Consider the following 27,776-nt stretch of genomic DNA (forward strand, 5'->3'; position numbering starts at 1 on the left):
AGGTTAAGGTCTGCAACAATAGTTGACCGCAATTTCAAGATAAATGAATCTAACGTAAGGACCATTGTAAAAAAAAGAAAAATTCATGAAGTAAGTGGTCACTGCAGCTACACCTGCAGGCATGAAAACCTTGTGCTTTTTGTGAAATATCTTTTTATCTTGTACTGAAAATACAGCTTTTATGTGCATGCAGGATTGCTATAAGAAAGGCATAAGGCATACCTACATATCTATGGACTCCAATAGGATTTGAGAAAAAGCAAAATCATTAGATAATCTGGCATTAGTGTTCTAATTATTTAAGCCTGCCTTTTACTTCTTTTATAATATATAACCTTCTATATATGGGCACTGAAACTAAAGCAAATAGTGGAAGGATTGATACTGTACAGAAATGTTTCTAGAGAAATTAAAAAAGCAAAAAAGTCAGAAATTTTGTATAGTACAAAATGTACATTATTTCTATAAAGTTACACCGTGTGCCTGCCTTTCCTTCCTCCCTTTCCACCTTCTCTGTCTCTTCCACCTTTGCCACCGATGAGATAGCAAGACCAAGCCTCCCCCTTCCACCTCCTTCTCAGCCTACAATGTGAAGACAAGGATGGAGAACTTTATGGTGATCCACTTCCACTTAATGAATAGTAAATAATCATCATGCTTACATTTAATAAACTTATCTGTTGTGGGTGTCATGTGAAAATCTAATTAACTGTACAACAAAAACTGAATAAGATGTTTTTGTGTCATTACCATCATCACCCCGTAAGTTTTCATCCTGTAGAACAGAGTATATAAGACTTGTGTGGAAGTGGATAGCCTATACTTAACATGAGCATAAGGTGAATGATATTTAATATAATTAAATATTTTTTTAAAAACCTCAGTGTATGAGTTTTCTTACTGTTTCATAACTTTGCATTTGAAGAATTATATTACCATACAGTATGCCTCTCATAATTGGAGAAACTATGTATCAGCCTATAACAATTTATTCATCAGTATATAGGCTTGGTTACTGTGAAGCACTTGCAACCATTATACAAGGCTATCATAAAGCAATTATATTGCTTCATTTTCATTATCAATGCATGAATACCTGTAAGTAAACATGAATTTCTTTTTTTACGTTATCTTTACACTTTTGATGTCCAGTATTTGTTAACAATGCATATAACATCTATACTTTTTTTTTATCATATATGATTTTTAAAACATTTTCTTTTCTCTTGATTGTCAGAATACAGTCTATAATACATATACAATATGGGTGTTAACTGTATGTTATCAAAAGCTTTCAGTTAACAGTAGGGTTTTAGTAGTTAAGTTTTTCAGAAGTCAAAATTGAAGCAGATTTTTTGACTGCACTAGGTTGGAGGGGGTTAGCACTCCAAACACTGCATTGTTCAAGGGTCAACCTTACTTACATACTTGCTTTCTAGAAGATAGGGATGTGTTCAAGTTTTAGAAAGCATTAAACATCAAAATAAACATGATTGCTTACATTTGGGTTTCATTTGTTTGTTTATATTTGGGATTTTTAAAATCACCTTTTAAACCTGTCTATAAGCATAATGGCTAGATTTATATGTTTTAAGCCTAGTTATTGAGACCATACCCAACTAAAGAAGAGGAAGACATGGTATTAGTGAGTGTTGGTAGGACTAGGCTATATTTTTGTGAACTTGTTTTTAAAATTATTTTTAGGGTTAATATGACCCTGAGACATGTAACACAGCCATAAGTTGTATAAACTTATAGTAGCCTTAAATAGATTCCTGCAAACTTGTGGCTTTTTAATAGATATTTATAACAAGTCATGGAAAAGCTATTTTTTTAAAACTTTTCATGCATTCTGAGAAGGACAATAATTTCAGAAAGCATAGGTACCTTTTTTTTTTCCCTGATCATACCTTCATTTATAATAAACCTCTGAGAAAGTGGAATCTCATCAGGCATGCATACCAGAGCTCTAGAGGTTAACATTGGGTAGCCAAAGTTCTGTTTAGTGTGATAAATGTGAATTGCTTCATTTGTCTCTTATAGCCTCTGTGACAAGGTTTGTCAATATTAACTTAAAATTCCTAAAAATTAACCTTACCAGTCTTGCAGGAATTAACCTGAAATAAGACTATAATACTAAGATTTGGTTTAGGTTAAATGGGTCACACCCATCTTGGTAAATTCCTAGGATGTTGGGCAGGTTCGTTTGCTGTTTTGGACTTGTGTAGTATAAAACTTTATGTAAAATAAATGGATATTCTCTAAGTTTTAGATTAAAAAGTATAACAAGGGGAGATCTGATTAACTGACATCTTCATGAATGCATGTTTGATCCAGATTTTTTCAATTAAAGATTCTTAATTATAAGTAAAATCAGTGTTCACACAAGAAATCAAAGCATGCATTTTGCTAGGTTCTGTTGGACCCTAGCATTAATAAAATTTTGTCATAAATTTGGAAAAAAATTGACAGTATAATGAAATATGGTCAGAAGTAAGATATATCTTTCCAAGAACTAAAAACTTCTAACATAGACCAAAAAGAGGGCCTAGGAAAAAAAAATACATATATATATAGTATAATTACATATTTCAACTTTCTGGAAAAATGTCTTTGTGGTGTTTCCCCAAGAGGGAATTCATAAAACTTGAATTTATTTGGTAAAAGCAGTATGCTTAGTTGAAATATTGTCCATTTTTATCTAGATCTTTATTTTTCTTTGAGTTTATCCAAGTTGGAGTTTGCTCAGTTTCTTGAATCTAATGAGTTATGTCTTTCATCAAAAATGGGAAGTTTTCAGGGTACCTGAGTGGCTCAGTCAGTTAAGTGTCTGTCTTTGGCTCAGGTCATGATCTCAGGGTCCTGGGATCAAGCTCTATGTCAGGCTCCCTGCTCAGTGGGGAGTCTGCTTTTCCCTCTCTCTTTACTGCCCCCCCAACTCGTGTGCACGGTCTCTCTCTCTCTCTTATATAAATAGATAAAATCTTTTAAAAGGGGGGGAATAATTGGGGGGAACTTAGAGGGGAGGATGAAGCATGAGAGACTGTGGACTCTGAGGAACAGAGGGTTTTGGAAGGGAGGGGGTCGGGGGTTGGGTAAGCTTGGTGGTGGGTATTAAGGAGGGCATGTATTCCGTGGAGCACTGGGTGTGGTGCATAAACAATGAATCTTGGAACACTGAAAAAATAAAATTAAATTTAAAAAATTTAAAAATTTTAAGTTTTCAGATATTATTATTTCTTCCAAGTAATTTTTCAGCACCACATCTTCTGTCTCCTTCCATGGCTCCAGTGACACAACAATTAGACCTTTTGTTGCTGTCCCACATGTCCCTGAGGTATCATTATTTGTTTTTAATGGTTATTCTCTATGTTGTTCAGATTGGATAATTTCTGTTGATCTATCTTGAAGTTCATTAATTCTTTTCTATATCATCTGCATTCTACTGTATCCATCTGGTGAGTTTTTAACTTTTGTTATTGCTTTTTTTTTTAATTTTAGAATTTCCATTGGTTCTTTGTATCTTCTCTTTCAATGTTGGTCTGTTTTTCCACTTGTTTCAGGCATGTTCATTATAACTTGTCCAATAATCATTTACACTATATAACAGGCATCTAGAAATAAGAATTTGTCTATGGTTAAGTACAGTATTATTATTTACACTATATAAAAGGCATCTAGAAATAAGAATTTGTCTATGGTTAAGTACAGTATTATTATTAATGAATAATATAGCTGCGAGGAAATTGGTTTTATGACTTGATCTTGAATCTTGCATTTGGGTTAGTAAATAATTAGTTGGCCTAAGCCAATGACATTAATACAGCAGTTTTCAAAATACATGTGGTTCTTTATGGAATAATTTTTTTTAGCATACTTTGTAATTTTGGGTTCTTGGTTAATGGTAACTGAACTGTTGAGTTTGTGACTAATTCATCTCTTTTGAATCATCCAGGATGAATGACTGTAAGTCCTCTTCCTAAAGTACCCTGAAGGACAAATTTTGTATCTGTAAAATCGCTTAATATGTTTTTGATCAAGAATCTTTTCTAAACTGGAAATAAAATTTAAGATTATACTTGACACTTAAAATATGTGAGAGTTAGGGGCCCAACCTCCTATACAGTCGAAAATCTGTGTATGAGTTTTGATTCCCTAGAAACTTAACTAATAGCCTACCATTGACTAGAAGACTTATTAACAATATAAACACTTGATCAACACATATCTTTTGTTTGTATAATGTATTGAATTTTTACAGTAAGAGAAAAGAAAATATTATCAAGAAAATCATAAGGAAGAGAAAATACATTTAAAGTAATGTACTATATCCTAGGGTGCCTGAGTGGCTCAGTTAGTTAAGGGTCTTATTCTTGGTTTTAGCTCAGGACATGATGCGAGGTCATGGGATCACACCCTGCATCCGTTCCCATGCTCAGTGCTGCGTCTGCATCAGATTCTTTCTCCCTCCCCTGTGCTCCTCAATACGGTGCTCAATATCACCCTGAGATCATGACCTGAGCTAAAATCAAGAGTCAGAGACACTTAACTGACTGAGCCACCCAGGCGCACCCATATTTTTTAAAAACAAAATTAGATCATACTTTATGTTATATATGTTGCCTTTTTCATTTAACATTATACCATGAATGTTTTCTTGTGTTAAATATTACTAGAAAATGAGATTTTTAATGGTTTTATAATATCCACTTTAATAAACATTTCAGTTTGTTTTGCTGGGAGTAGAGAAGTTCTTCCCAGAGTTTGATGGTTTGTCAGCTCTCTTAATTTTTTGTTTTTACATTTTCTTTTCCTGGGTTTTTGTTAGAGGGAAAAGAAAAAGATAAAAGCTGAATAAGAGACTGTTTGTTAGTATATGTGCTGCCAAAGTGAGCAGAGACTATTTTTTAGATGCTTTTTAAAGTTTTTATTTCTTTATTTTTAAGTGTTTTTTTTTTTTTTTTAAAGCCTATTTTTCTTAGTAATCTCTACACCCAACATGAGGCTCCAACTCCTGACCTTGAGATCACAAGTCACAGGCTTTTCTGACTGAGCCAGCCAGGTGGCCTTACAAGTTCTTTTTTTAACCAGGAGGTCTTTTTTTTTTTTTTTTTTTTTTAAGGTTTTATTTATTTATTTGACAGAGAGAGAGAGATCACAAGTAGGCAGAAAGGCAGGCAGAGAGAGAGGGGGAAGCAGGCTCCCCGCCAAGCAGAGAGCCCACATGGGGCACAATCCCAGGACCCCGAGATCACGACCCGAGCTGAAGGCAGAGGCCCAACCCACTGAGCCACCCAGGAGCCCCTAGAACCAGGAGTTCTTAAGACCACAATTACCATTCATTGGTCTTATTATTTTTTACCTAAAGTTTTCTGGTTTTTTTTTTCCATTTTTTAAATAAAACTTTTTTTTTCTTTTTTAAGATTTTTATTGGCTTTTTAAGATTTTTTCCCGTTTTTTAAATATAACTTTTTTTTTCTTTTTTAAGATTTTTATATGAGGGAGACACAGTGAGAGAGGGAACACAAGCAAGGGGAGTGGGAGAGGAAGAATCAGGCTTCCCAGTGAGCTGGGAACCTGATAGAGGATTTGATCCCAGGACCCAGGGGCTCATGACTGAGCTGAAGGCAGACACTTAATGACTGAGCCACCTAGGCACCCCAATATGACTTATTTTTTGTTACATTTTAATTGTCCACAGTGCCTTATCTGTTTCTTCCCTTATTTCTTAAAGTATTAAGGGTGCTTAGGTGACTCAGTTGATAAGCATCTGCCTTAGGCTCGGGTCATGATCCCAGGGTCCTGGGATCAAGTCTGCACTGGGCTCCCAGCTTAACTGGAAGCCTGCTTCTCCCTCTCCCACTCTCCCTGCTTGCGTTCCTTCTCTCACTATGTCTCTCTCAGTCAAGTAAATAAAAATCTTAAAGGGGCGCCTGGATGGCTCAGTGGGTTAAGCCGCTGCCTTCGGCTCAGGTCATGATCTCAGGGTCCTGGGATCGAGTCCCGCATCGGGCTCTCTGCTCAGCAGGGAGCCTGCTTCCTTCTCTCTCTCTCTGCCTGCCTCTCAGTGTACTTGTAATTTCTCTCTGTCAAATAAATAAATAAAATCTTTAAAAAAAAATCTTAAAAAATAAAATAATAGTTTCCATACTTAACATGTTCCTTAGTAATTGAGATTATAATAAAATTTCTTAAATATAATAAAAATTTCCTAAAGTGTGAGGTCAGACTTTTGTTTCTAACACTTACTACCTTTGTTTATGGCAAGTTACTTAATTTTTCTATGTCTCTGTTTCCTTATCTGAAAATTATGATGATGATGACAATAATAAATTTGGAGTTTACTTGACATAATTAAAATAATGAAGAGAAAATACTTAACATAGTACCTGATATAAATATTAAGCTCTCAATAAGTAGTATAGTGTATGAGTTTTAAATAGAGATATAAATGGTGATGATAATGTCAGTAGTAGTAGAAATGTATTAGATACATGTCTCAGTTTTTCCACATTGATGTTCTAAGTTAATTTAGTTGTATGTAATCTGACCCACTAATTTTTTTAAACTCTATTTCTTTTTACTAGTTTTTCTAATCTTGTTTTCATGGTGCTTTTGGTCCTTTATACAACTTTGTACCTATTCTGTTTGAACTCTGTGTTTTCCAATATATCTATTATCAATTTTATTTTGCCTACCACAGAATTAAACAATTTCACTAAAATGGTTTCACTGAAAATTTGGTGAATGTGTTAAGTATTTCACATTATTAAATATAAAAACAAAAATTCAAAAGGGTAAATAACAGGATCAGCATTTAAATATCTCCCTCATCCTATTTTTCACTTCAAATTAGTTTTTCACTTAACTCTTTCTAGAGTTTAATGATAAGAACGTCAAGGAAAACAATCATGACAATGAAAAATGTCTCTATAATTTCCCCTTATGTTTCATATTTAGCTCATTCAGCCAGAAAATATTGAGCACATATTATGTATGAGGCTTAGGAATATAGGTGGAGGAACTTTGTGGAGCCTTTCAATGATGTAAATAGTTTATCTTAAATATAATTGCAATGTTTATTGAAAAATTTAAGCAAGGAAGTGCCATTATCTAATTTATATTTTTAACAAAGTTTACTTTGTGAAAAATGGATTTTAGCAGCAAGGATTGGGGTACTGTGACAAGTTTGTTTCTATAGGAAAACTGTTAGTGTCATGGATCAGGGTTGTACTATGGAAATGGAAAAATGTAGATCAATTTAAAATTATGGTAAAAGTAGAGAAGACTTGGCAATGGACTGGATTAGGGGGGTCAGAGGATCAACATGTACATGCTCATCCCCCTATATGGGATGTGAATTCCATACTTTGCATACAGGTTTTGTATCATGACTTGCCTCATGCATTAAAGATACCATTGTCTAAATTTTTCCATCTAATTTCTTTGCATTCCACCAGTCAGATTGCTACCAACTTTTATTCTAAAATTCCCTTTACCTCCTGATTGATTTCTATATTCTTTTTATAGTCTGTCTTTCTGCTCACCTGGTTAGATTTTGCTTAACTTTCATGCATTGTTTTGGTAGTGGGATCCCAGCACTAAAAGTCATACTAATGATGGGTCAGACTGGACTGAGTGATGTTCTGGACAGGTTAAAAAAATAGAAACCATAAAAGTAGACAATTTTATTTTAATAATCTTAGTTGAAAATGAGAGTAGAAAATATGAAGTGGCAAAATAGGGATCAGTAGTCAAAGGAGAGTTTTTCTTGTTTTTAAAGATGGAAGATAACTGGGAACAATCCAGTAGAGTAGATATGGACAAGAGAGAGAATGATCAGTGGGGTAACGTTCCTGACTAGTTTAAGAGAATGGAGGAAGTCCACCTCCCCCATTTTAATAGATGGGAAGGAAAGGATGAGTCATTAGGTTTTAAATTTTCTAAGAGAAAGAAGTTGTTTTACTATAATATTGTAAATCCATCACTTAGTTCTCCCCAACCTCCAACTGATGGGTTACTAATTAATGTCAATAGAGCTGAACATTCTATTCAACAGGCATCTTGTTTTGTTCTTATTCTTTTTGCTTTTCTTTTTAAACAAATGAAGATAGTAAAGAGAGAAGAGAGAACTGAATATCCAGGGGGATATTGAAACAGAGATAGTAGATAGTGAGATGTGTCACTTACCACTTCCCCAAGTAGGTGATTGACTCAGACCAGCAGGGTCAGGGTATTTGGGGTGCAGAATTAGAAGGATGTTCTTCATAGGGGAGTAAGACCTAATTTGAAGACACATTTTGCAATGGCTTGAAATTAGGTTTTAAAGATCAATCAAAAGTGAAAACACCTCCAACTTCCAGTTGGGAACTTAGATTTTGAAGTCACAGCAAATAGGATTGGACAGATGGTCATGTTATTAAGAAGTGATATGAGACAGAGATCCATTAGATCAGTGGTTTGAAAACTTTTTTTTTAAGTCAATGGGACCCTTTTTTCAAACAAAATCTCATATGAACTCTCAATATACAAAACAGATAAAAGAGGACCTGATGGAAGCTAGTAGAATATGGGCTAGAGCCATACCCTCTATTTCTTCCTCTCCTTACCTTCTTCCAAGGTACTTAAAAATAACTGAGACTCTGCAGAACATTTTTTAAAATTTAATTTTATTTTTTCAGTGTTTCAAGATTCATTTTTTATGCACCACACTCAAAAGAAGACAAAAACAGTTCACCCCTTTCTTTCAGCCCTCCACACCCCAATCTCTGGCAACCACCAGTCTGTTCTCTGTATCTATGAACTTGCTTCTTTCTTATTTTTATTTCTAAATTTTTTTTTATATACACACATAAGAGAGATTATATGGTGTTTATTTTTCTCTGACTTACTTCACTTAGCTTAATGCCCTCAAGGTCCATTCACAAAGAGCAAGATTTCATTTTTTTTTTTTTTATGGCTGAGGAATATTCCATTATATGTATATGCCACAATTTCTTTATCCATTCATCCATTGAGGGATACTGAAGTTGTTTCCATACCTTGGCTATTGTAAATAACATTGCTGTGAACATGGGGCTGCCTATTATCTTTTTTGAGTTAGTGTTTTCATTTTGATAAATACCCAGGATTGGAATTATTAAATCATTGTATTTTTAATTTTTTGAGGAATTTCTATACTGGAGCTGCATCAGTTTACATCCCCACCAACTATGCACAACTGTTCCCTTTTCTCCATTCCCTTGTTAGTTCTTGTCTTTTGGATAATAGCCATTCTAACAGGTGTGAGTTGTGGTTAATTTGCATCACCCTGATGATTAATGATATTGTACATCTTTTCATGTACCACCAGAGCCAGGTGATGAAAGGATGTTCCCTGAATGACAGCTACAAAAACCAGGCTACCAGACATAAAAACTGGGAAAACAGATGTGTATAAAAACTCTCTAGGAGACACTAGGTTCCTGGAATGTGACAAATAGTGAGCTCTAAGACAGTACCCAGCCTCCAAGTTCTCTGGAAAAGATTACATTACAGTCAGCCCTTCAATGTAAGTTTAATTAGAAGCTGACCCCTCAGGTTGAATTCATGATGATTAGCTAATAAACCTCCCTCACAGAAAGATCAAGCTGTGCATCTGTTGCCTCTTCCTCTTGCTGGAGATGGTAGCTACTTAAGAATCCTTTCTCTGCTTGGTGCAATCCTGTGGATCCATGAGTGTAAGCCCCACTGCCCACCAGAGACAGGTGATGTAGAGCTATTCCTTGGAAGCAGTCATAAAAATTGGTGTTCTAGATAGGGGTATGATTATTATGGTGTGGGACCTGGAAAACAATCTCTCCTGGCCTCCACAAGTAGGCAGTCAAGAGGTTCCCTAGGCTGTAGCCCTCTAAATTGGGGCACTCATTGCATGTAAAAGCTTCCTTATGGAAGATACTGGTGTTCTGGAGCACAGTAAAGAGGAAAGTGTGAAGATGACATCTGCCTGTCTCCATCCTTATGGAGTGTTCCAGCAGGCTCCTGGGTGTGTGTGTTAAATTAGATGCTGCTCCCTTATGCCAGTGCGTTAACCCAAGTATTCTGGGTGTGATTGGCTACCTCTGAGCTGGGTCTTGGGGTGGGTGAATCTGAATGTGAGTCCTTTGAAAGCAGTTTCTCAGATCACATAGTCTTGTAGGTCTTGAGATGCAAGCTTTGTTGGTTCTCAAAGTTAGTTGTTTTGGAGGCCCATTTCTCAAGTGTGTGTCATAAAAGTGGGGATGCCTAGTGTGGGGCTCAAATTACTTGTTCCTCAGGGAGAACTTCTGTGTTTTGAGTTCCTTCCTGGTTGTGGGTCCCTGTGCCAGGAGTGGGGTTTTATAGCAATATTGTGTCTCAGCTTCTTACCTGTTTTAATGTGGTTCTCTTGTTTGCCTGATATCTAGTCATCACTGAGCTAGACTTTAGGGTTTCTTTGTTTGGTTGTTTAGAGGAATTTGTTTCATGGGTCACTGTAGACTCAGTGTGTCTGTGGGAGGAGGTGGATTCGGGATCCTTTTGCATTGCAATCTTGAACTGGAACTCTCTGTAGAACATACTGAAGGGTAATTTTCAGCAATAACAAATCTTTAGAAGTTCTTCCTTTTTTTTTTTTTTATTAGTTTAACTGTCATTAATACTAGCACATGGTAGCAAGTGGTCAGAATGATATATAGTGAAAAATAATTCACCTATCCTAGATGTCAATTCTCTAGTCCCTTTAGCTAGAAGTAAAGAGTTACCCGTTTCTTTCTTTTCTTTGTTTTTGTTTGTTTGTTTGTTTGTTTGTTTCTCTCTCAAGAGAGAAAGTGTGTGCAATAGAGCGCTGAATGAAGGGAGGGGCAGAGAGAGGGAGAGGGATGGAATCCCAGCGGACTCCATGCTGAGCCAGAACCCCATGGTGGGACTCAATTACAGAATCCTGATGTCATGACTTGAGCTGAAACCAAGAGTCCAATGCTCAACTGACTAACCCACCCAGGTGCCCCTAGTTACCAGTTTCTTAAAAATTTTTCTAGAAGTATTCTACATATACAGGCATAAAAATATTCTCCCTTTTCTCTTCATCACACATGAGATCATGCTATTTTTATTCCTATCCAGTTTACTTTTCTCATTTAGTAAAATAATCTAGTATAGGTGTACCTCATTCTTTTGTGCATGGTATTCTATTAAAGGGATGTACCTTAATTTAACAATTCCTAATTGGTGGAATTTTTGTTTTTAAAAGTTATTTACCAGAGTGCCTGGATAGCTCAGCTAGTTGAGCATCTGACTCTTGATTTCATCTTGGGTCATGATATCAGTGTCATGGGATCAGTCCCCATGTCAGACTCCATGGTCATTGGGGAGTCTGCTTGGGATCCCCTCTCTCCCTCTTCCTCTGCCCCTCCCCAATGCTCTCTCTCTCTCAATCCTTTTTTAAAAAGTCATTTATAATTAATATGTTGTAATAATCCTTTACATATATCTTTACCCATATATGTGAATATACTTCTTGGATAAACTGAAGATTTTGAATGAGAGTGATAATATTAGAAAGACAAACCTAATGTTAGGAAAACCAGGACAAAAGTATTTTTGCATGATATTCACAAACTCTTAAATTCATTTTGCTCTTTAAGAAGTGTGTTTTTCCTCTTAGGTTAGCTCTGCTTCTTCCCCACTGAAAGGGAGTTTTTATTCTAGTTCATCAGACTGTAGTACTTTGCATCTTTCTTTCTTCAACTTCTGAGTATATGTGGATATCTTGCATAAAGTAACATGACTTCTGTTTGTTACCCTGCTTAATTTTTCCCAATCTCTTATCCATCAGCCTCACTTTCCAGAAATATCTTAGAAATTCCAGTTAATTTTAGTTGTATTTCCTAGTTAAGCAAAGCTTTAGTCTTTTTGGTTGTATTTTGGGACTTCGTAGATTAAAGGAACAATTAACTAGATATTGTCTCTCTTTTTATTCTTCTGACTTTTGTATCCTTGTTAGAAATTTCTAATCATTGTCAGCATTTAAATTCATATACTCTACTTACAGTTTAGTTGATCCATACATGTTAAATTTTGTAATATTCTTTTATATCTTAGGATAGCCTCTTTCTCACAGATGTCTCATTGCAAAGGAATATTTAATCCTTTTGGATAGATATTTACTGAAGAGCATGAAAATCAGTGCTCTACTCTTGTATAATTTTCTTTCTTTCTTTTTTTTTTTGAAGATTTTATTTATTTATTTGACAGACAGAGATCACAAGTAGGCAGAGAAACAGGCAGAGAGAGAGGAGGAAGCAGGCTCCCTGCTGAGCAGAGAGCCCGATGCGGGGCTCGATCCTAGGACCCTGGGACCATGACCTGAACCGAAGGCAGAGGCTTTAACCCACTGAGCCATCCAGATGCCCCTTGTATAATTTTCTTATCAAATCTCTTGATGGATAAATAAGACAAGTAAATCTTTAAAAGATTTAGCAGAAATTTATAATTTATCATGATACACATTTGGAGACAGAACCAGGGCAATGAAAGGAAAGATAAAGAAAAAGGGGAATTAAATTGTTAAATATTTTGAAGATTTATTTATTCATTTTAGAGAGAGAAAGTTGGGGGGGGTGCTGCAGAGGAGAGAGAGAATCTCGAGCAGACTTCCCACTGAGTGCTGGGCTTCATCTCATGATCATGACCTGAGCTGAAATCAAGAGTCGGACACTTAACCGACAGAGTCACCCAGCTACCCCAAATTGTTAAATATTTTAATACGATGTGAATGTTTTGTTTTGTTTTTACCATCAAGTTGGCAAAACTCTGATAGTGACTTGAGGGTTAGTTTAGTTCAAACCTATCTTTTTTTCAGGTAAAAAAACTAGTATTTAGGGTGTCTGTGACTTGCTCCAGATCACAGACTACAGCACAGAGCACCTGATTGCCAGCCCATTTTTTTTTTAAGATTTTATTTATTTATTTGATAGAGAGAGACGGAGATCACAAGCAGGCAGAGAGGCAGCAGAGAGAGAAGGGGAAGCAGGCTTCCTGCAGCGCAGAGAGCTGATGCAGGGCTTGATCCCAGGACCCTGGGACCATGACCTGAGCAGAAGGCAGAGGATTAACCCACTGAGCCACCCAGGCACCTCATGCCAGCCTATTTTTGTTTGGGGATGCAATTGTTACTTTTTACAGTGGTTGTTAAAATATGCGAAGCTTCAAAGGACATTGATTCATTTTATATATTCATATTTTAAATCACAAGATACTATGCTTAAGACTCAAAATAACTATTTTTGAAAATGTAGGTAAATAAAAGTTTTGTAAATAGAATGACTTTCCTTCAAACATATTATATAATTTTGTTTATTATCTAATAAGGTGTTTCTGCCTTATCTCCTATTTCACAAAATCCCTTATCAGAAAAATGTTTGTATCTTCTTGGCTTTTGTTGTTGCTATGCTACTTAAAATCTTGAAATATTATTTGTCCGAGTGTTCACTTGCCTGGAAGTTATCTAAAGAAATGGTTTTATAAAAGTCATTATCAGACCTTTTAGAGAATAGTGGACTTGTAAATCTAATGTTAGTGGCACTACTAAACCAAAAGCAGCAGCAGAGTGACTACCTCATGATCTTTACTATTCTTGATTACTGTTTTTCACTTGAGTTTACCTTGCAAGGATAAATCAGGTTTCACCAAATCTACCCTTGTGCTTTGAGTCCCCACAGAGAACTTTTGGTATTGCTGGCAAAGTTAAGGACAGAACACCTTCTAGGAGAAATTATCTAAGTCTGTTATTATGTTTCCTGCAAATAACACAAAGGGCAGCTGATCATGTTTGTACTTCTTAGCCCACGTGTCTTGCTTTTCCTTACTAGCACCTGTTCAGGTTTACACCTAGCAGCTGTCAGTATTCATAACCTCTGTGATTACACAAAAGGGAAGTCTGCTGTGCCTGAATTTGAAATGTTATCATTAATAACTGATCACTGAATCTTTTTGGAATGAGTATAGAAAATCATTATGCAGAAAAGTTGTTTGTGACAGTTCTGATTTTTGTCTGTTCTCAGAGTTGCTATTGGCAAATATCATCCTAGTAAAATATAGTAAATTCATGTTATCCAGTATGAGCAATGTTCTGATATATGTTAATGACCTATGATACATTACCAGTTTTAAACAATTAGGACAAAATTAAAATAATAGAGTTAGACTGACACAAATGATAGGTTAAATATAATGATAATGTTATCATTTATCACAATGTCAATAAATCTGCTTGAATCATCTTATTATAACAATTATATAGAGTTAATACTTACTGGAAAGTTTTAGTTAATTGCATTCTAAGTCATACAGTTTTTGATAGTTTAGATCAGGGATTTCTCAACCTTAGCGCTCCTACCATTTTGGGCCAGGTAATTCCCTGTGTGGGGGATGTCCCCTGTATTGTAGGAGTTTAGCAGTATGCCTGGAATCTATCTCTGCAGTACTAAGATCAAAATAAGTTGAAAAGAATAATACATGAATAATGTGTATAAATAGAACTTCTAAGGAAAATGGCTGCATAACCACATTTTTTAAAAAAATGTTAAGCCCTTTTCCACTTAAATGAACAAAAGGAACCAAAAATAAAACAAAATTCCACTTTATTGAAAACTAAAAAAGGCCCTTAACATCATACCATTAACTGTAGTTCTACTTTGTTATTTCCAGGTTTAAACTTTATTTTTTAAAGTGTTATAATAAAGAACCTGCTAATATTTTATTTCTACAGAATAGATTCTCAAAAGTAGATTGTAAGATCCAAGTATATTTATATTTTAATTTTAATGACCATTTCCAGGAAAAGATCTTCGATAAGCAATATGTAGAGACTGCTCATTTTGTTTTCTGGGTTTTACCTGCTTTAGTCCTGAATGAAGTAATAACAACTGAAAGAAATATACCTAGGGTTCATAATTTATTATCTTAAAAAAAGTAATGACTATTATTTATTGAATACTTTTATGCCAAGTACTCAGCTAAAGTACTTAACCTATGTTATATCACCACACTATTTTTGTGGTAGAGTACAAAGGCAAATTTAAAAAACAAAACAAAACAACTTTACATTATTTTTTAAAAATAAACACATTTAAATAGCACATTTTAGAATTTATTAAGACAATGAGGTTACCAGCTATACATTTTAAAAAATAGCCTTTTTCTGTAAAGTCTAACAAAGGTTGCAAAATTTTTGTATATAGGGAAATGAGGCTTATGGGTGAAAATTGTGGAGAAAATATTAGTATGGGCATTTCCATCAGACCAACCACACATCTTCAAGCTTCTTGATGACCATTTGATGACCCAAAACCTGCCTTTCAAGCGTTAGTTTTATGTAACTATCAGTAACAACTGCTCTTTTCCATGATGACTGCTGATACAGAGAAAGAAAATTTCCTTAAGAATACAAACTCATGGGGCGCCTGGGTGGCTTAGTGGGTTAAGCCGCTGCCCTCGGCTCAGGTCATGATCTCAGGGTCCTGGGATCGAGTCCCGCATCAGGCTCTCTGCTCGACAGGGAGCCTGCTTCCTTCTCTCTCTCTCTCTGCCTGCCTCTCAGTGTACTTGTAATTTCTCTCTGTCAAATAAATAAATAAAATCTTTAAAAAAAAAAAAAAAGAATACAAACTCATTATAGCAGTATCATCATCTGTAGAGGTGACTGACAGCAGTGCCAAAATATGAAGAGAAATTTTGAATTGTATATGATTGGAAAGCTTACTGAAATGGTTACTAATAATGCTATATGTTAACCTGAGATAACCTTTACTATATCTATCGATTTTATGAGTAAAATCATCTAGATACCCTATGGATTAAACCAACTTTTATACATTAGTCCTGCCTTATTTTAACTGGTCAGTATTTTAAAATCAGACTATTTTTCTTAGAAAATATAAAAATGAAGACAGGGAAATCAGACGGGGAGGCAAACCATGAGAGACTATGGACTCTGGGAATCAAACTGAGGGTTTTCAAGAGGAGGGTGTGGGGGATGGGTTAGCCCAGTGATGGGTGCTAAGGAGGGCCTGTATTGCATTGAGCACTGGGTATTACATTCAAACATTGAAGCATGGAACACTACATCAAAAACTGATGATGTACTGTATGGTGACATATAATTTTAAATTGTATAAGAAAATATATAATAATTTTGTGAATTGCTTATAGAATTCCATACAGAAATCTTTTTCATGGTTAGATTTCATGGTGAAAGTTTACTTGTGGTTGATCATAAGTTCAGTTATAAATGAGCAGTATCTTTTGTTTCTTCCTATAAATTGTGTACTTATTAATGCAATTGTGAACTTCATGACTTTCTTGCTTACTTGTAGGATCATTGTTTGCAGAGAGTACTAAAACAACTGTAACCTATTCTAGATTAAAAAATTTATTGGGATATAATTGATATATAACATTTGAAATTAGTTTCATGTGTACAACTTAATGATGGATATTTATATATATTGGAAAATGATCATCACAATAAGCCTACTTAACATTCATCACTACACAGTTACAAATTTTTTCTTGTGTTGAGAACTTTTAAGATCTACTTTCTTAGCAACTTACAAATATGCACTGTAGTATTACTAACAATAGTCAGCATGCTGTACATTATAACCCATGACTTATTTTAAAACTGGAAGTTAAAGCATTTTGATCCCCTTTTATTCATTTCTACTCTAGATTTTTAATATCAACATAAACTTAAAATAAGACCAATGTAAGATTGCACCTGAAATAGCTAAGCAAATAAATGAAGATATGTGTAAGTGCTCACTTATTATAAAGGGGTCATACTAAGGCCATTTTAACTGTAGTTCAAACCTGACAGTAACAACTCTAAGATGTATTCATCTTTTTGGTGGGCGAGGAGCGCTTGGTCTGATACGAGTTACCCAGTCAGATTGTTGGTCTGATACAAGGTACCCAGTCAGATTGTTGCATGCTTAAGACTTTCAAGACTTGGATTTAGAAGATCCATTCCAATGTGGTGTTATTTTCTTGATTTCTTAAGATAATATGGGTATTATGTTGTAAATGAATAGATGATGAGGTGATTTAGGAAGAATAAGAAGTTAATATGTTATATGCAAATCTATTAAAAGAAGTTTTGGTATACTTAACATTAAACTTACTTCATAAATTGACATTTTAAATTGTACTTACATTTTTATTCCGTATTTTATCTTTCTGAAAAGCATGCTTTTTGAAATTATTTCATATTTTATAAAAGTATGCCTAAATGACTTACTTTGATAATAAGATAGGTTTAATTCTTTGAATAATTCCACTATCTAATACTGAGAATTAACATTCTTCTCCCTCTCATAGATATGGAGTCTGGCGAACGGTTACCATCCTCAACAGCCTCCACTACTACACCTTCATCTTCTCTCCCTTCTGTGGCTTCATCAGTTTCAAAAGGCGGCCTTTCCACGGGAGCTGCTTCACTTAGCTCTACAATCAACCCATGTGGTGAATACCCTTTATTAACTCAGTTTTAGAATGCCATCCATTTACTAATTTGCATTCATAGTGTTTTGTTGAAATGAATAAAACGATTTCATTACCTCTGTTGACCTGTTGCAAAATAACTAAGTTAAACATCTAGCTTGTATTTTTCTCTATTTTACCAGCACACTGAGATTGCACTTTTTATGCTTATTAGGAGCATTCTTTGAGAGTCTCATCATAATGTCTTAATCTGACCATTTCAATTAATAAATGAGTACACACAAAATGTTTTGAAACAATAGGCCCATGAGGGAGTAAAGAAATACAAAGGAGTTTTTGGTGGTAAGATTAGGTACCAGTGCTATGGACCTTTTATTCTAAATTTGCTTCTGATATTTGAAATATCCTTCACCAAACTCCAGCTTTACCCCACTTCACGGATGCGTTCTAAGGGAGATCATTTACTCGATGGAAAATATTTTAAAAATTAACAGCATGACAAGTTTCTCTTAAACATGAACAAAGTTTAAATTGCTAAAAAGACAATAATAAAGAGCTTTGCTTCAGAAATGAAAATAACACACATTTTGATTAATTATGTAGAAGATATTTTTAAGCATTGCCCAAACACAGATTTGGTAGAATACATCCCTTAAAAAAAAAAAAAATGTGTTAAGTATGATTAACTCATTCCTTTATCACTAAGAAGCTTTTTAACCTTAAACATTTTTTATCTTAAAGATTATTTCATATGTTTACAAGCAGAAGAACAAAATGATACCTTACTTTTTAAAAATTAGATTTATAATTTTGAATAAATAAAATGCATAAATATGGAATGTTTGCCAACTAAATCCCTTAGTAAACTGCTGAATATATATTTGTTCAGTACTTTTTTTAATCAATGGAATGACAGGAAGGATGTCGTTTTGTCATCGATTTATCAGAGCAATTTTCTAAAACTTTTTTTTTTAAGATTTTATTTATTTATTTGACAGACAGAGATCACAAGCAGGCAGAGAGGCAGGCAGAGAGAGGAGGAAGCAGGCTCCCTGCTGAGCAGAGAGCCCGATGCGATGTGGGGCCTGGGATCATGATCTGAGCTGAAGGCAGAGGCTTTAACCCACTGAGCCACCCAGGCGCCCCATCTATAATTTTTTTAATGATTATGAAATAACTAAGATACAGTAGTCTTTTGTTAAAAATAAATAAAATCCCTGTTCTCTTGCATCCTGTGCAGTCTTGGTTTTAAGTCCTTTTTACAAGTTCATGCACACTCCCCTTATGTGTGAAATAATGAAAGCTTTTGATGATATGCTGTGTTTAAAAATAGTGATGCAAGTTTTATCTTAAGTTAGTTTGTCTAAATGATTGCACGCAATTGTACCTTTGTAATTACTCTTCCCTACTTTTTATAAGTCTTCTTTCCTTTGTTGTCAACTCATTTCAGTGTATCTTCCAGTCTGCTGTCTAGCTTTGTATTTACTTCTGAATTAGTCTTTATATAATGTTTCTAAAGATTTTTTTTTAATGTTGAAGGTTTTAATAGCATTCTTGAGTACAGAACCATGAGCTTTCTGTACACTTTGCTGTTACCAGTTTCTCAGTTTTCTGAATTAGTAACATGCTGGGCACTATTTTTTGTTAGCAATAGTTGGGAGTTGCAAAAGGGGTGGAGTATCCTGAGTTGCTGAGTGGCATCAGAAATTTCCTGGTCTAGAAAGGAATTCACTTTTATCATTTATTTACCAACTTAAAAGGTTGTAGGCTTTTTTATGTTGAGTTGCTTATTTTGAATAGAAGCATATTTTATTTTCTGTGTTTTCAGAAATCAGTTATTAACACATTATATTTTTCATATGTAGAGCATCAGTTTTTCACTTTCTAAGAAAATATTTTTTTCTTTGTTTGTTCTTAGCTTTCACAGTGTTGTTTTATTTTCAAGTAAAGCCTTATATTTCAGCTCATAAGTTGCTTGAAAGAATGCACAGTTGTCCCACATAGCTCTATTTTTCATATTTTCCTGTCTTCTCTTATTTGATTCATTCTTTTTGGCCCGTTCATTGGGATAATTCTCTTCATTTTAAAACAAGATCATCAAGTGTTAATGGGCCTGGGCTTTTTGTCTTAATAAACAACTTAAATCTCAATTCGTTTGATGTATAAAGACACAAAACGATTTTCATCTTTAAAATGTCAGAACCTCAACAGTTCTTTAATGGCTCCTTTGAGGACAGTCTGTTGTTTGAAAGTTATTTTAATTGGCCTTTCTCTGTCATCTTCATTAATGATATGTCTATAGGAATTCTTCTGAGTTACAAAGGATATAATTCAAACCTGCTTTAAAACTTTGAATGATCTAATTTTTTTGAGAATCTTTGTCAGGATTTGGGATTAAACCTACCTGCAAGTTAGTCTGTCACTATTATGGATGTTAGCAGAAGACATGAAACTCCTGGCTCTGAAATTTTATTACTTATTGTCACAACGGATATCATGTTGGATTGGTTCCCCATGCCTCCTAAGTCCCACAGAGGCTACATGATGGCTCAAATGAACCTTTTAAATGCAGTGGGTTTGTGTCGCAGCTGAAGAATACTGACCTTGGGGAATCCATTGCTTTCATTTAAAAAAAATGAAAGCAAACCCATTCCTTGTCCTAAAGAAGATGTTGCTTTATCCTTCAGGGTTACTTCTTGCAAATGCAATCCTGAGAAATGACCTGCTTAAAGAGTGGTCTAGGCTTTGCATTCTTAGCATACCCAGCAATAACATGCAGGGACCTGGAAAGGGAGGATTACATCTCACAACGCAACACACCTTTAATTTTATTATAGTTAGCTAGGATAGAAAACAATATCGCAATAGTGATTGATTAATCTAAGGCTATCTGCATATGGGTTTTGTTCGTCTTTTTAGAGAGTAATATTCCTTTCCCTTTAAGGTATGATTTTTTAAAAAATAACCTGCCTGTTTCTAAAAAATAATTTGGGACAGCTTTCAGTAAGTGTATTGGCACAATAAGCAAAAAGTAAATAAAATATCAAAACATAGGCTCTAAAAACTGAAAAGGTGTTAGCTGAAGAAAGCCACTCTTAGCTAACAAAAAACTTAAAAAAAACTCAAAAAACTGAATTAGCTGCTAAAAATAGAAGGAAAACATAATGGCTTACATGATTCACATACTATTGTTAGTAAGCATATCAGTTCCTCAGAAAAAAAACAGACTTTTTTTCCTGGCCCTGCGTGGTGTAGGAAATATGTCACCAGAAAATTTGTATAAAAAGCCAAAATGGTGCACAGTGTTCTACGTGGCACTTTCATAGATATTCAGACTGTTCCATGGGGCGCCTGGGTGGCTCAGTGGGTTAAGCCGCTGCCTTCGGCTCAGGTCATGATCTCAGGGTCCTGGGATCGAGTCCCACATCGGGCTCTCTGCTCAGCAGGGGGCCTGCTTCCCTTCCTCTCTGTAATCTCTTCCCTTCCTCTCTCCTACTGTGATCTCTCTCTGTCAAATAAATAAATAAAATCTTAAAAAAAAAATTATGTTCCACATAATTGGCTCTGAGTGAAAGCCAAGAGAATAATCGTTCCACAATCAAATTTTATCAAATTTATTTGAGATTTGTGGTCATTGACCCAATGGAAAGATAGAACTTTAATACATTTCAGTGATAGTTTAATCTGTGTCATAGACCAGTGATTTTCAACCCATTTTTAAGGGTAGAACTTTCAAACAAAAGCTTATAAAAATACTGAATATATAAAACAAATAAGTCATTTAAAAATTCTCTGGCTAAAGCCTAAGTATGCCAAATTTACTTTGAAAAATTAAGGAGACTGATTTACATATGTATCTTAATAGCAGGCCACCTCCCTCTACAGAAGTGTACCAAATCGTAGTATATTGAGTAAATTGCAAGTTGACCAGTAAAGGCCTCAATTAAGGGTATATGTCAGTTCTGACAATGCTTAACTATGAATAGGAAAACATGGCAATTAAACACACTAGCCCATAGAAAGGCAGTCCTGGAGTGGGTAATGCCATCACAGACCTGGGCTCCTAATTTTATATTTTGTATTCCAGAGCATGCGACTTTCATGCTTACATGTATATCCCATGGCTGTAAGAGAGCTGATCCAGCACTATTTTCCAGGAAAGAAGAAGGTGGGGTAGGAGTGGAGCAAAAATTGCATGCCAGGTTACTTTGAGCCTTATTAAAGAGCTTTCCCAGAAACCCTATCCAGAGATTTCCATTTATATCTCTTTCATCAGAATAGTAATCTCAGCTTCAAGGAAGGTCAGGGAAACTAGTTTTTAGCTGAGCGTACTACCGTCCTAAAGAAAATAGAGGTTATTAATAAGGAAGGAGCAAATGGAGAGGCAGTATCTACAATGGCTAAGTGGAACCATAGGGACAGGAGGTCAGGCTGGGGAATAGGCTCATGTCAGATCATTTAGAACTTCATGTGTGATGCTTAGAATTTAGGCAGAATAATGTATTGATTAAAAGCAAAGATTTTGCAATTAAAATACCTTGAAATTGAATCTTGGCTTATCCACATATTAGCTATGTAAATTTGGACAAATTACTTACTCCTCTCTAAGCTGTAGTTACCTCATCTATAAAATAGATATAACACCAGCCATTTTGCAGCATTATAAGGATAAATGAAATAATGCCTGCCACCTAGTAGGGGCTTAGTAAATTATAGCCATTATTTTTATTCATACTTCATCCAAGTGGAAGGGTTTTAATCATCACATGGCTTTGAAAATGAAAGCTTTAGCATCATGTTGAACATCAGCTTGCAACGAGAATGAGGCCAGAGGCAAAGACTTTAAGGAATTACATATATTTATCTGGGTGAAAAATGATAATGGGCCCAAATTAAGGAGTTACTGGTGATGGAGAAAGAAGGTTGCAGAGATATTTAGGGAGTAGATTCTTTTGGAATATAATGACTACTCAAATTTGGCAAGTCAATGTTTAGAGAGAGGGAGAAGCCCTAACATGACTTGAAGAACTGGGTCAGGAGTGATGTAATGAGAAATGTGGAGGAGGAATAAGTTTAAAGGATAAAAGGCTTAGGTATCTTTTTGCATGTTGCATTTAATGGAATGTATATCCATTTATATATCCACACAACTATTGGTGGATATTTGAATTGTTTTTGCCAATTACAATGTTATGACCATTAAATATGGATTCCAATGCATGTAAGCATACATTTCTGAAAATGTCTTCAACTTTACCAGTAGTACTAATTTATTTTCCCACCAGCTGTGTATTAGAATTCCTGATGCTTGTCACCCATGCTAACACTTCTCATTGACAGCCTTTTTGATTTTTGTCAGTGCTGAATACGAAATAGTGTCTCATTAAGGTAACTTTTTATGTTTTTAGCCTTTTGGATTTCTTCTTTTTTAAAGTGATATTTTAGGGCTTTGATGCATGTTTCTATTGGATTATGTATCTTTTTCTTATAAATTTATGAGTATTTTAGATTTTGGATGCTGGTCCTTTTATCAATTATATTTGTGGGAGATATCTTTCCCAGTCTTGGTGTGTCTTTTTTTATTCTAAATTGCTTTTTGATTAATAGAACTTCCAATTTTAATGTAGTCAGATTTATCATATTTTTATTTATGCTTATTCTTTTTGTCTTAAGAGCTCCTCTTTTCCCTTCAAGGTCATACATACGTATTTTTAAAGATTTCACTTCTCTCTCCTTCAGTATTAACTTTGAAATGTCTGTGGCTATCAGATATCAAGCCAGTTGTGAGAGACTGAATTGGCTTTTTGGTTTTGCAACTGTGACCATGTGGGGCTGTTAGTTGATATATCAGTCAGTTCAGTCCACGATAACACAAACCACTAAGGCTATTTAAGCAGAAAGAGGTTTCTGGGTACGTAAGAAATTATTGAAGAGCCAGCTCCCTCATTCCCACAAATGATTTCAAGGCATTACTGTTGAATTGGCCTGCTTAAGGAAACTACCCTTGGTTCAATCAGGACACCACTGTTCTAACTGAAGACTCCATGGGTCACACCAACTTAGCCTGAATCCAGTAATCAGGAACCACGGATATAACTGCCTTCAAGGTTGATCTGTGTTGCCTGCTAGATCTATACCAGCAGAAAGGATGCCTCATGCACTGCTAATCTACCAGCTTAACTCCATTTTTAATTCTTTCAAAACACATCTGATTGGCAGAATCTAAATAATGACCAGCATCCTGGCTGCAAGAGAGACTAGTAAATGTAGTTTTTAGCTGCCCAGCTTCTGCATCTCAGGAAGATACAGTGAAAGGAATTTAGAACAAATGTTAAATGAGCAAATTACATCTTCACTTGAGCTCATCTGGTGATGCCCCCTATAGTATCTCCCAACCTGTGAAGTATAATAAACTCCTGATACATACAGATGAGCTTTTTTCCAGTTTCAGCAGCTTTTTTTCTTCAGAATATTTAAAAGCTCATGTATATGTAGTACAAATCGGTTTTGAGGGGTGCGGTGCCTGGGTGGCTCAGTCAGTTAAGCCTCTGACTTCCACTTAGGTCATGATCTCAGGATCCTGAGATCAAGCCCCATGTCAGGCTCTGGGCTCAGTGAGGAGCCTGCTTCTCTTGCTTCTCTGCCCTTCCCCCTACTCATGCTTGCATTGTCTCTGTCTCTCTCTCTCTCAAATAAATAAATAATATTTTTAAAAAAGCAAAAGAAATCTCTTTTGAGATTTGTCAGAAATGATATAGTTGACCTCTCCCTCCTTCTTGAAAACCTGTTTTGGGGGGAATGCTTGTACTAATTGATATTATTTCTTTCTAAATTTCTGGTAGAATCCACCAGTGAAGTCATCTGGGTTTTCAAGGTTTTCTTGTAGTTGTTGTTTTGTTTGTTTTGGGGAGACATTAAAACACGAGTTCTACTTTTTAAATATCAATGCAGAACTATTCAGGTTATCTTTTTCTTCTTTAGTGAGCCTTGATTGTTGATGTCTTTCAAGGAGTTTGTCCATTTCATCTAAATCATTGAATTTATGGGCACATTGTTGGTCCAAATAGTGCCTTATCCTTTGAATGTCTTCTCTTTCATTACTCATATTACTGTATTATTATTATTACTGATTATTCAATTAGTGCCCTTTTTCCTTTGTGACTAGAGGCTTATCAATATTATTAATTTTTTTGACAAACTAGCTTTTGGTTTCATTGGTTTTTCTCAGATTTCTGAGATTTATTGATTTCTGTCCTTTATTATCTCCTTCTGTATTTCTGTGAGTGTGATTTCCTGATGTTGTTGCTTTTTTCGTTTTGTTTTGTCTTTTTTTTTTTTTTGTAACTTCTTAAAGGGAAGGCTTAACTCGTGTATTTAAGATCTTTCTTTTTCTTATATATGCATTTAGGGCTATAAACTTCCCTGTTAAGTTCTGCAATAGCTGTATCCTACAAACTTTGATTAATTTTCATTATTATTCTAGTGAAAATATTTTGTTTTCCTTTATGAATTCTTTGACCGATGGGTTATTTAGAAGTCAATAATTCAACATTTCGATTTTTTAAATTGATGTCCATTTTAATGTCATTGTCAAAAATATACTGATGATGATCTATGCCCTGTTTTCTGGCTTTCCACTGTTGCTTTTTTAGACTGGCACCCTGTGGGTCTATGAAAATTGTCAGGTTAGCCAAGTACTTAAGCAAAGATGAGTCTCTTTCTCTCTGGTTTCCTTGCTTCTAAGATTACCCACTACTTTCCAGCTGCTCTCCCAGATTTGGACTCTGTACTCTGTATTCTGACACTTCAGGCTTTCTGCTCTCTAAGCTAATCATGGTGAAGGAATGTACTCACTTAAGAAATACATCAAGCTCAATTGACCTGACGTGTGTACTTCTGTCTTTCAAGAGTATATTTCTGTATATTCTCTGCTAACTATTTTGCTGTGCCCCTGGCGTCCTTCCCCATTCATGCACAGTATACTTAAAGCTAGGTATTTGGATAGTTTAAGCTCTGAATTTGAGCGTCAGTCTTTTCTGTGGTTTGCTCATTGACAGAATTTCCCGTTTAAATTTCTTGGATTTTGTTTTAAATCTAGTTTTTATTATCATTTTCTGTGGATGGCTCATGTGACCTCTGCACTACTACTACAATATTAGTTAAAGTGTCCCCCCAAATAACTATGTTCAGAGCAGCAATGACCACAGTCGCCAAACTGTGGAAAGAGCCAAGATGCCCTTCAAAAGATGAATGGATAAGAAGATATAGTCCATATATACAATGGAATATTATGCCTCCATCAGAAAGGATGAATACCCAGCTTTTGTATCAACATGGATGGGACTGGAGGAGATTATGCTGAGTGAAATAAGTCAAGCAGAGAGAGTAAATTATATGGTTTCACTTACTTGTGGAGCATAAGGAATAACACAGAGGGCATTCAGAAATGGAGAGGAGAAGTGAGTTGGGGGAAATCGGAGGGGGAGATGAACCATGAAAGACTATGGACTCTGAGAAACAAACTGAGGGTTTTGGAGGGGAGCGGGTGGTGAGGGGAGTGAGTGAGCCAGGTCCTGGGTATTAAGGAGGGCAAGTATTGCATGGAACACTGTGAACCTTGTAAACAATGAACCTTGGAACACTGAAAAAAAATTTAAATTTTTAAATTTAAATGTAAAAAGTTTCTTTTAAAAAAAGAAAAAATTTTCACTTAAGACCCCAGGAATGGTATGTGACTCAGTCTAGTCAATCCAAGTATCTTATTTCCCACAGAGTAGTAAGGAGTAAGGAATAATGGGCACATAATGTAAGTCAGACTAATCAAAGACAAAGAGATCTCGTTCTGGGATTCTTATTAGTGAGAAAGGATATGCTTTTGTCCCACAAATATAGGAGAAAGGGCCCATTTGAGGACATAGAGCCAAGAGAAGAAAGAGAAATTAGATACTGGTAAAGTTTCAATCAATCTTCCTTGTCTAAAAGGAGTTGTTTTCAAAAGTTTTTACATTATATGAGTTAATACATTCACCTTTTCACTTAGCCATTTTGAATTGGGTGTTTGGTACTTTTTGACCTAACTGATATACCCTCTAAGATCTAATTTCTGCCTAATTAAAACTTACCTGGTACTATTTTCACTCTGTTCGTGTTATCTTTCAGAGTCCTTGGCCTTTTACTTCTTCAGTTACAAAACATTCTTTCCCAAACCAGGATGTCAAACATGCTCTCCCTCTGTCTGGAAAAACCTTCACGTGGCTGGTTCTTTCTTATGCTTTTTCTCAGGTTAAATGTCCGGAGACATTAATTGGAGAATTCTCCTCTTTTCATAGTGTCTAGGTAATTGTTCCACTATCACATATTTTTGTCCCCAATAATTTCCTCCATTATATTCTTCACATATATAACTGTACATTTGGTGTTATTTTACTTATTTGTCCCTTTGTCTACATTGAAGGACAGAAACTATATCTGCTTTCTTTTATCAGCATGTATCCAGTCAGTGCCTGGCACAAAATACATGCTTAAGAAGCTATTTTTGACAAAAGGAAGGAGATAAACTTGCAGAACTTGGACTTGAAAATTAGATGATAAATTAACTTTAATTAGTAAGTTTTCTAGGCCATGCTTTATTTTGTTCTGGTAGTACCAAATGGCTATGCAGGTTTTAGCTGGGAATAGGCATTATAAACCACATGGTGAGGAATCTTAAAGGATCAGTTGACATTACTGAAAAGGGTATGAATAAATAAAATCCTGTAAGTCCAAAGTTATTATTTTGTTAGAACTTCTCATTTAAAAAATAATCAGGGCTTAAGTGTACAGTCACTAGGGAATCATTAAAAAAAAAAAAAAAAAAAAGAGGTAGCCTATTCTTGTGGGTTTAAGAATAAACCCAAAGCTTCATTCCAGTTTCTTTTAGTATTTATGTTATGAATAACTATTATAACATTTTTAGTTGCTTTGTCGATAGTGTAGATATCTATAAATTTCATTTAAAAAGGTTCTCAAATGTTCAGCTGTATAGCCTTCCTCAGTGGGTTTATTTTTGAAATATTATTTTACTTTAACTTTTATTTGTAGTTTTAAATTGGAATTTTAACAGTAAATTACTATAGAAAGGTAATGCCTTCAAATTAATTAAGTACTCATAAAAATAAACCCAGTATTATAGATTAAATTTTATCTCCACCCAAAAAAGGATATACTGGAATTCTAACCCCCAGTATATCAGAATGTGACCCATTTGGAAATAGGGTTATTACAGAGGATCAAGTTAA

At 35.0% G+C, this 27,776-nt stretch overlaps 1 protein-coding gene across 39 annotated transcripts in view; it reads left to right on the forward strand.

The window, feature by feature from the left end:
- Positions 1 to 27,776, forward strand: part of BAZ2B (bromodomain adjacent to zinc finger domain 2B) — a 193,494-nt gene that overhangs the window by 33,217 nt on the left and 132,501 nt on the right. For all 39 annotated transcript variants that reach the window (XM_082691327.1, XM_082691299.1, XM_082691309.1 and 36 more), the window contains one exon: positions 17,377 to 17,520. In XM_082691327.1, the coding sequence (XP_082547453.1) occupies positions 17,379 to 17,520 (142 nt within the window). In that variant the 5' untranslated portion in view covers positions 17,377 to 17,378. Of the gene's footprint in view, positions 1 to 17,376; positions 17,521 to 27,776 lie in introns of those variants that run through there.

The sequence above is a fragment of the Mustela nivalis genome (genome assembly GCF_964662115.1).
Source record: "Mustela nivalis genome assembly, chromosome: 11".
Taxonomy (NCBI): Eukaryota; Metazoa; Chordata; class Mammalia; order Carnivora; family Mustelidae; genus Mustela; species Mustela nivalis.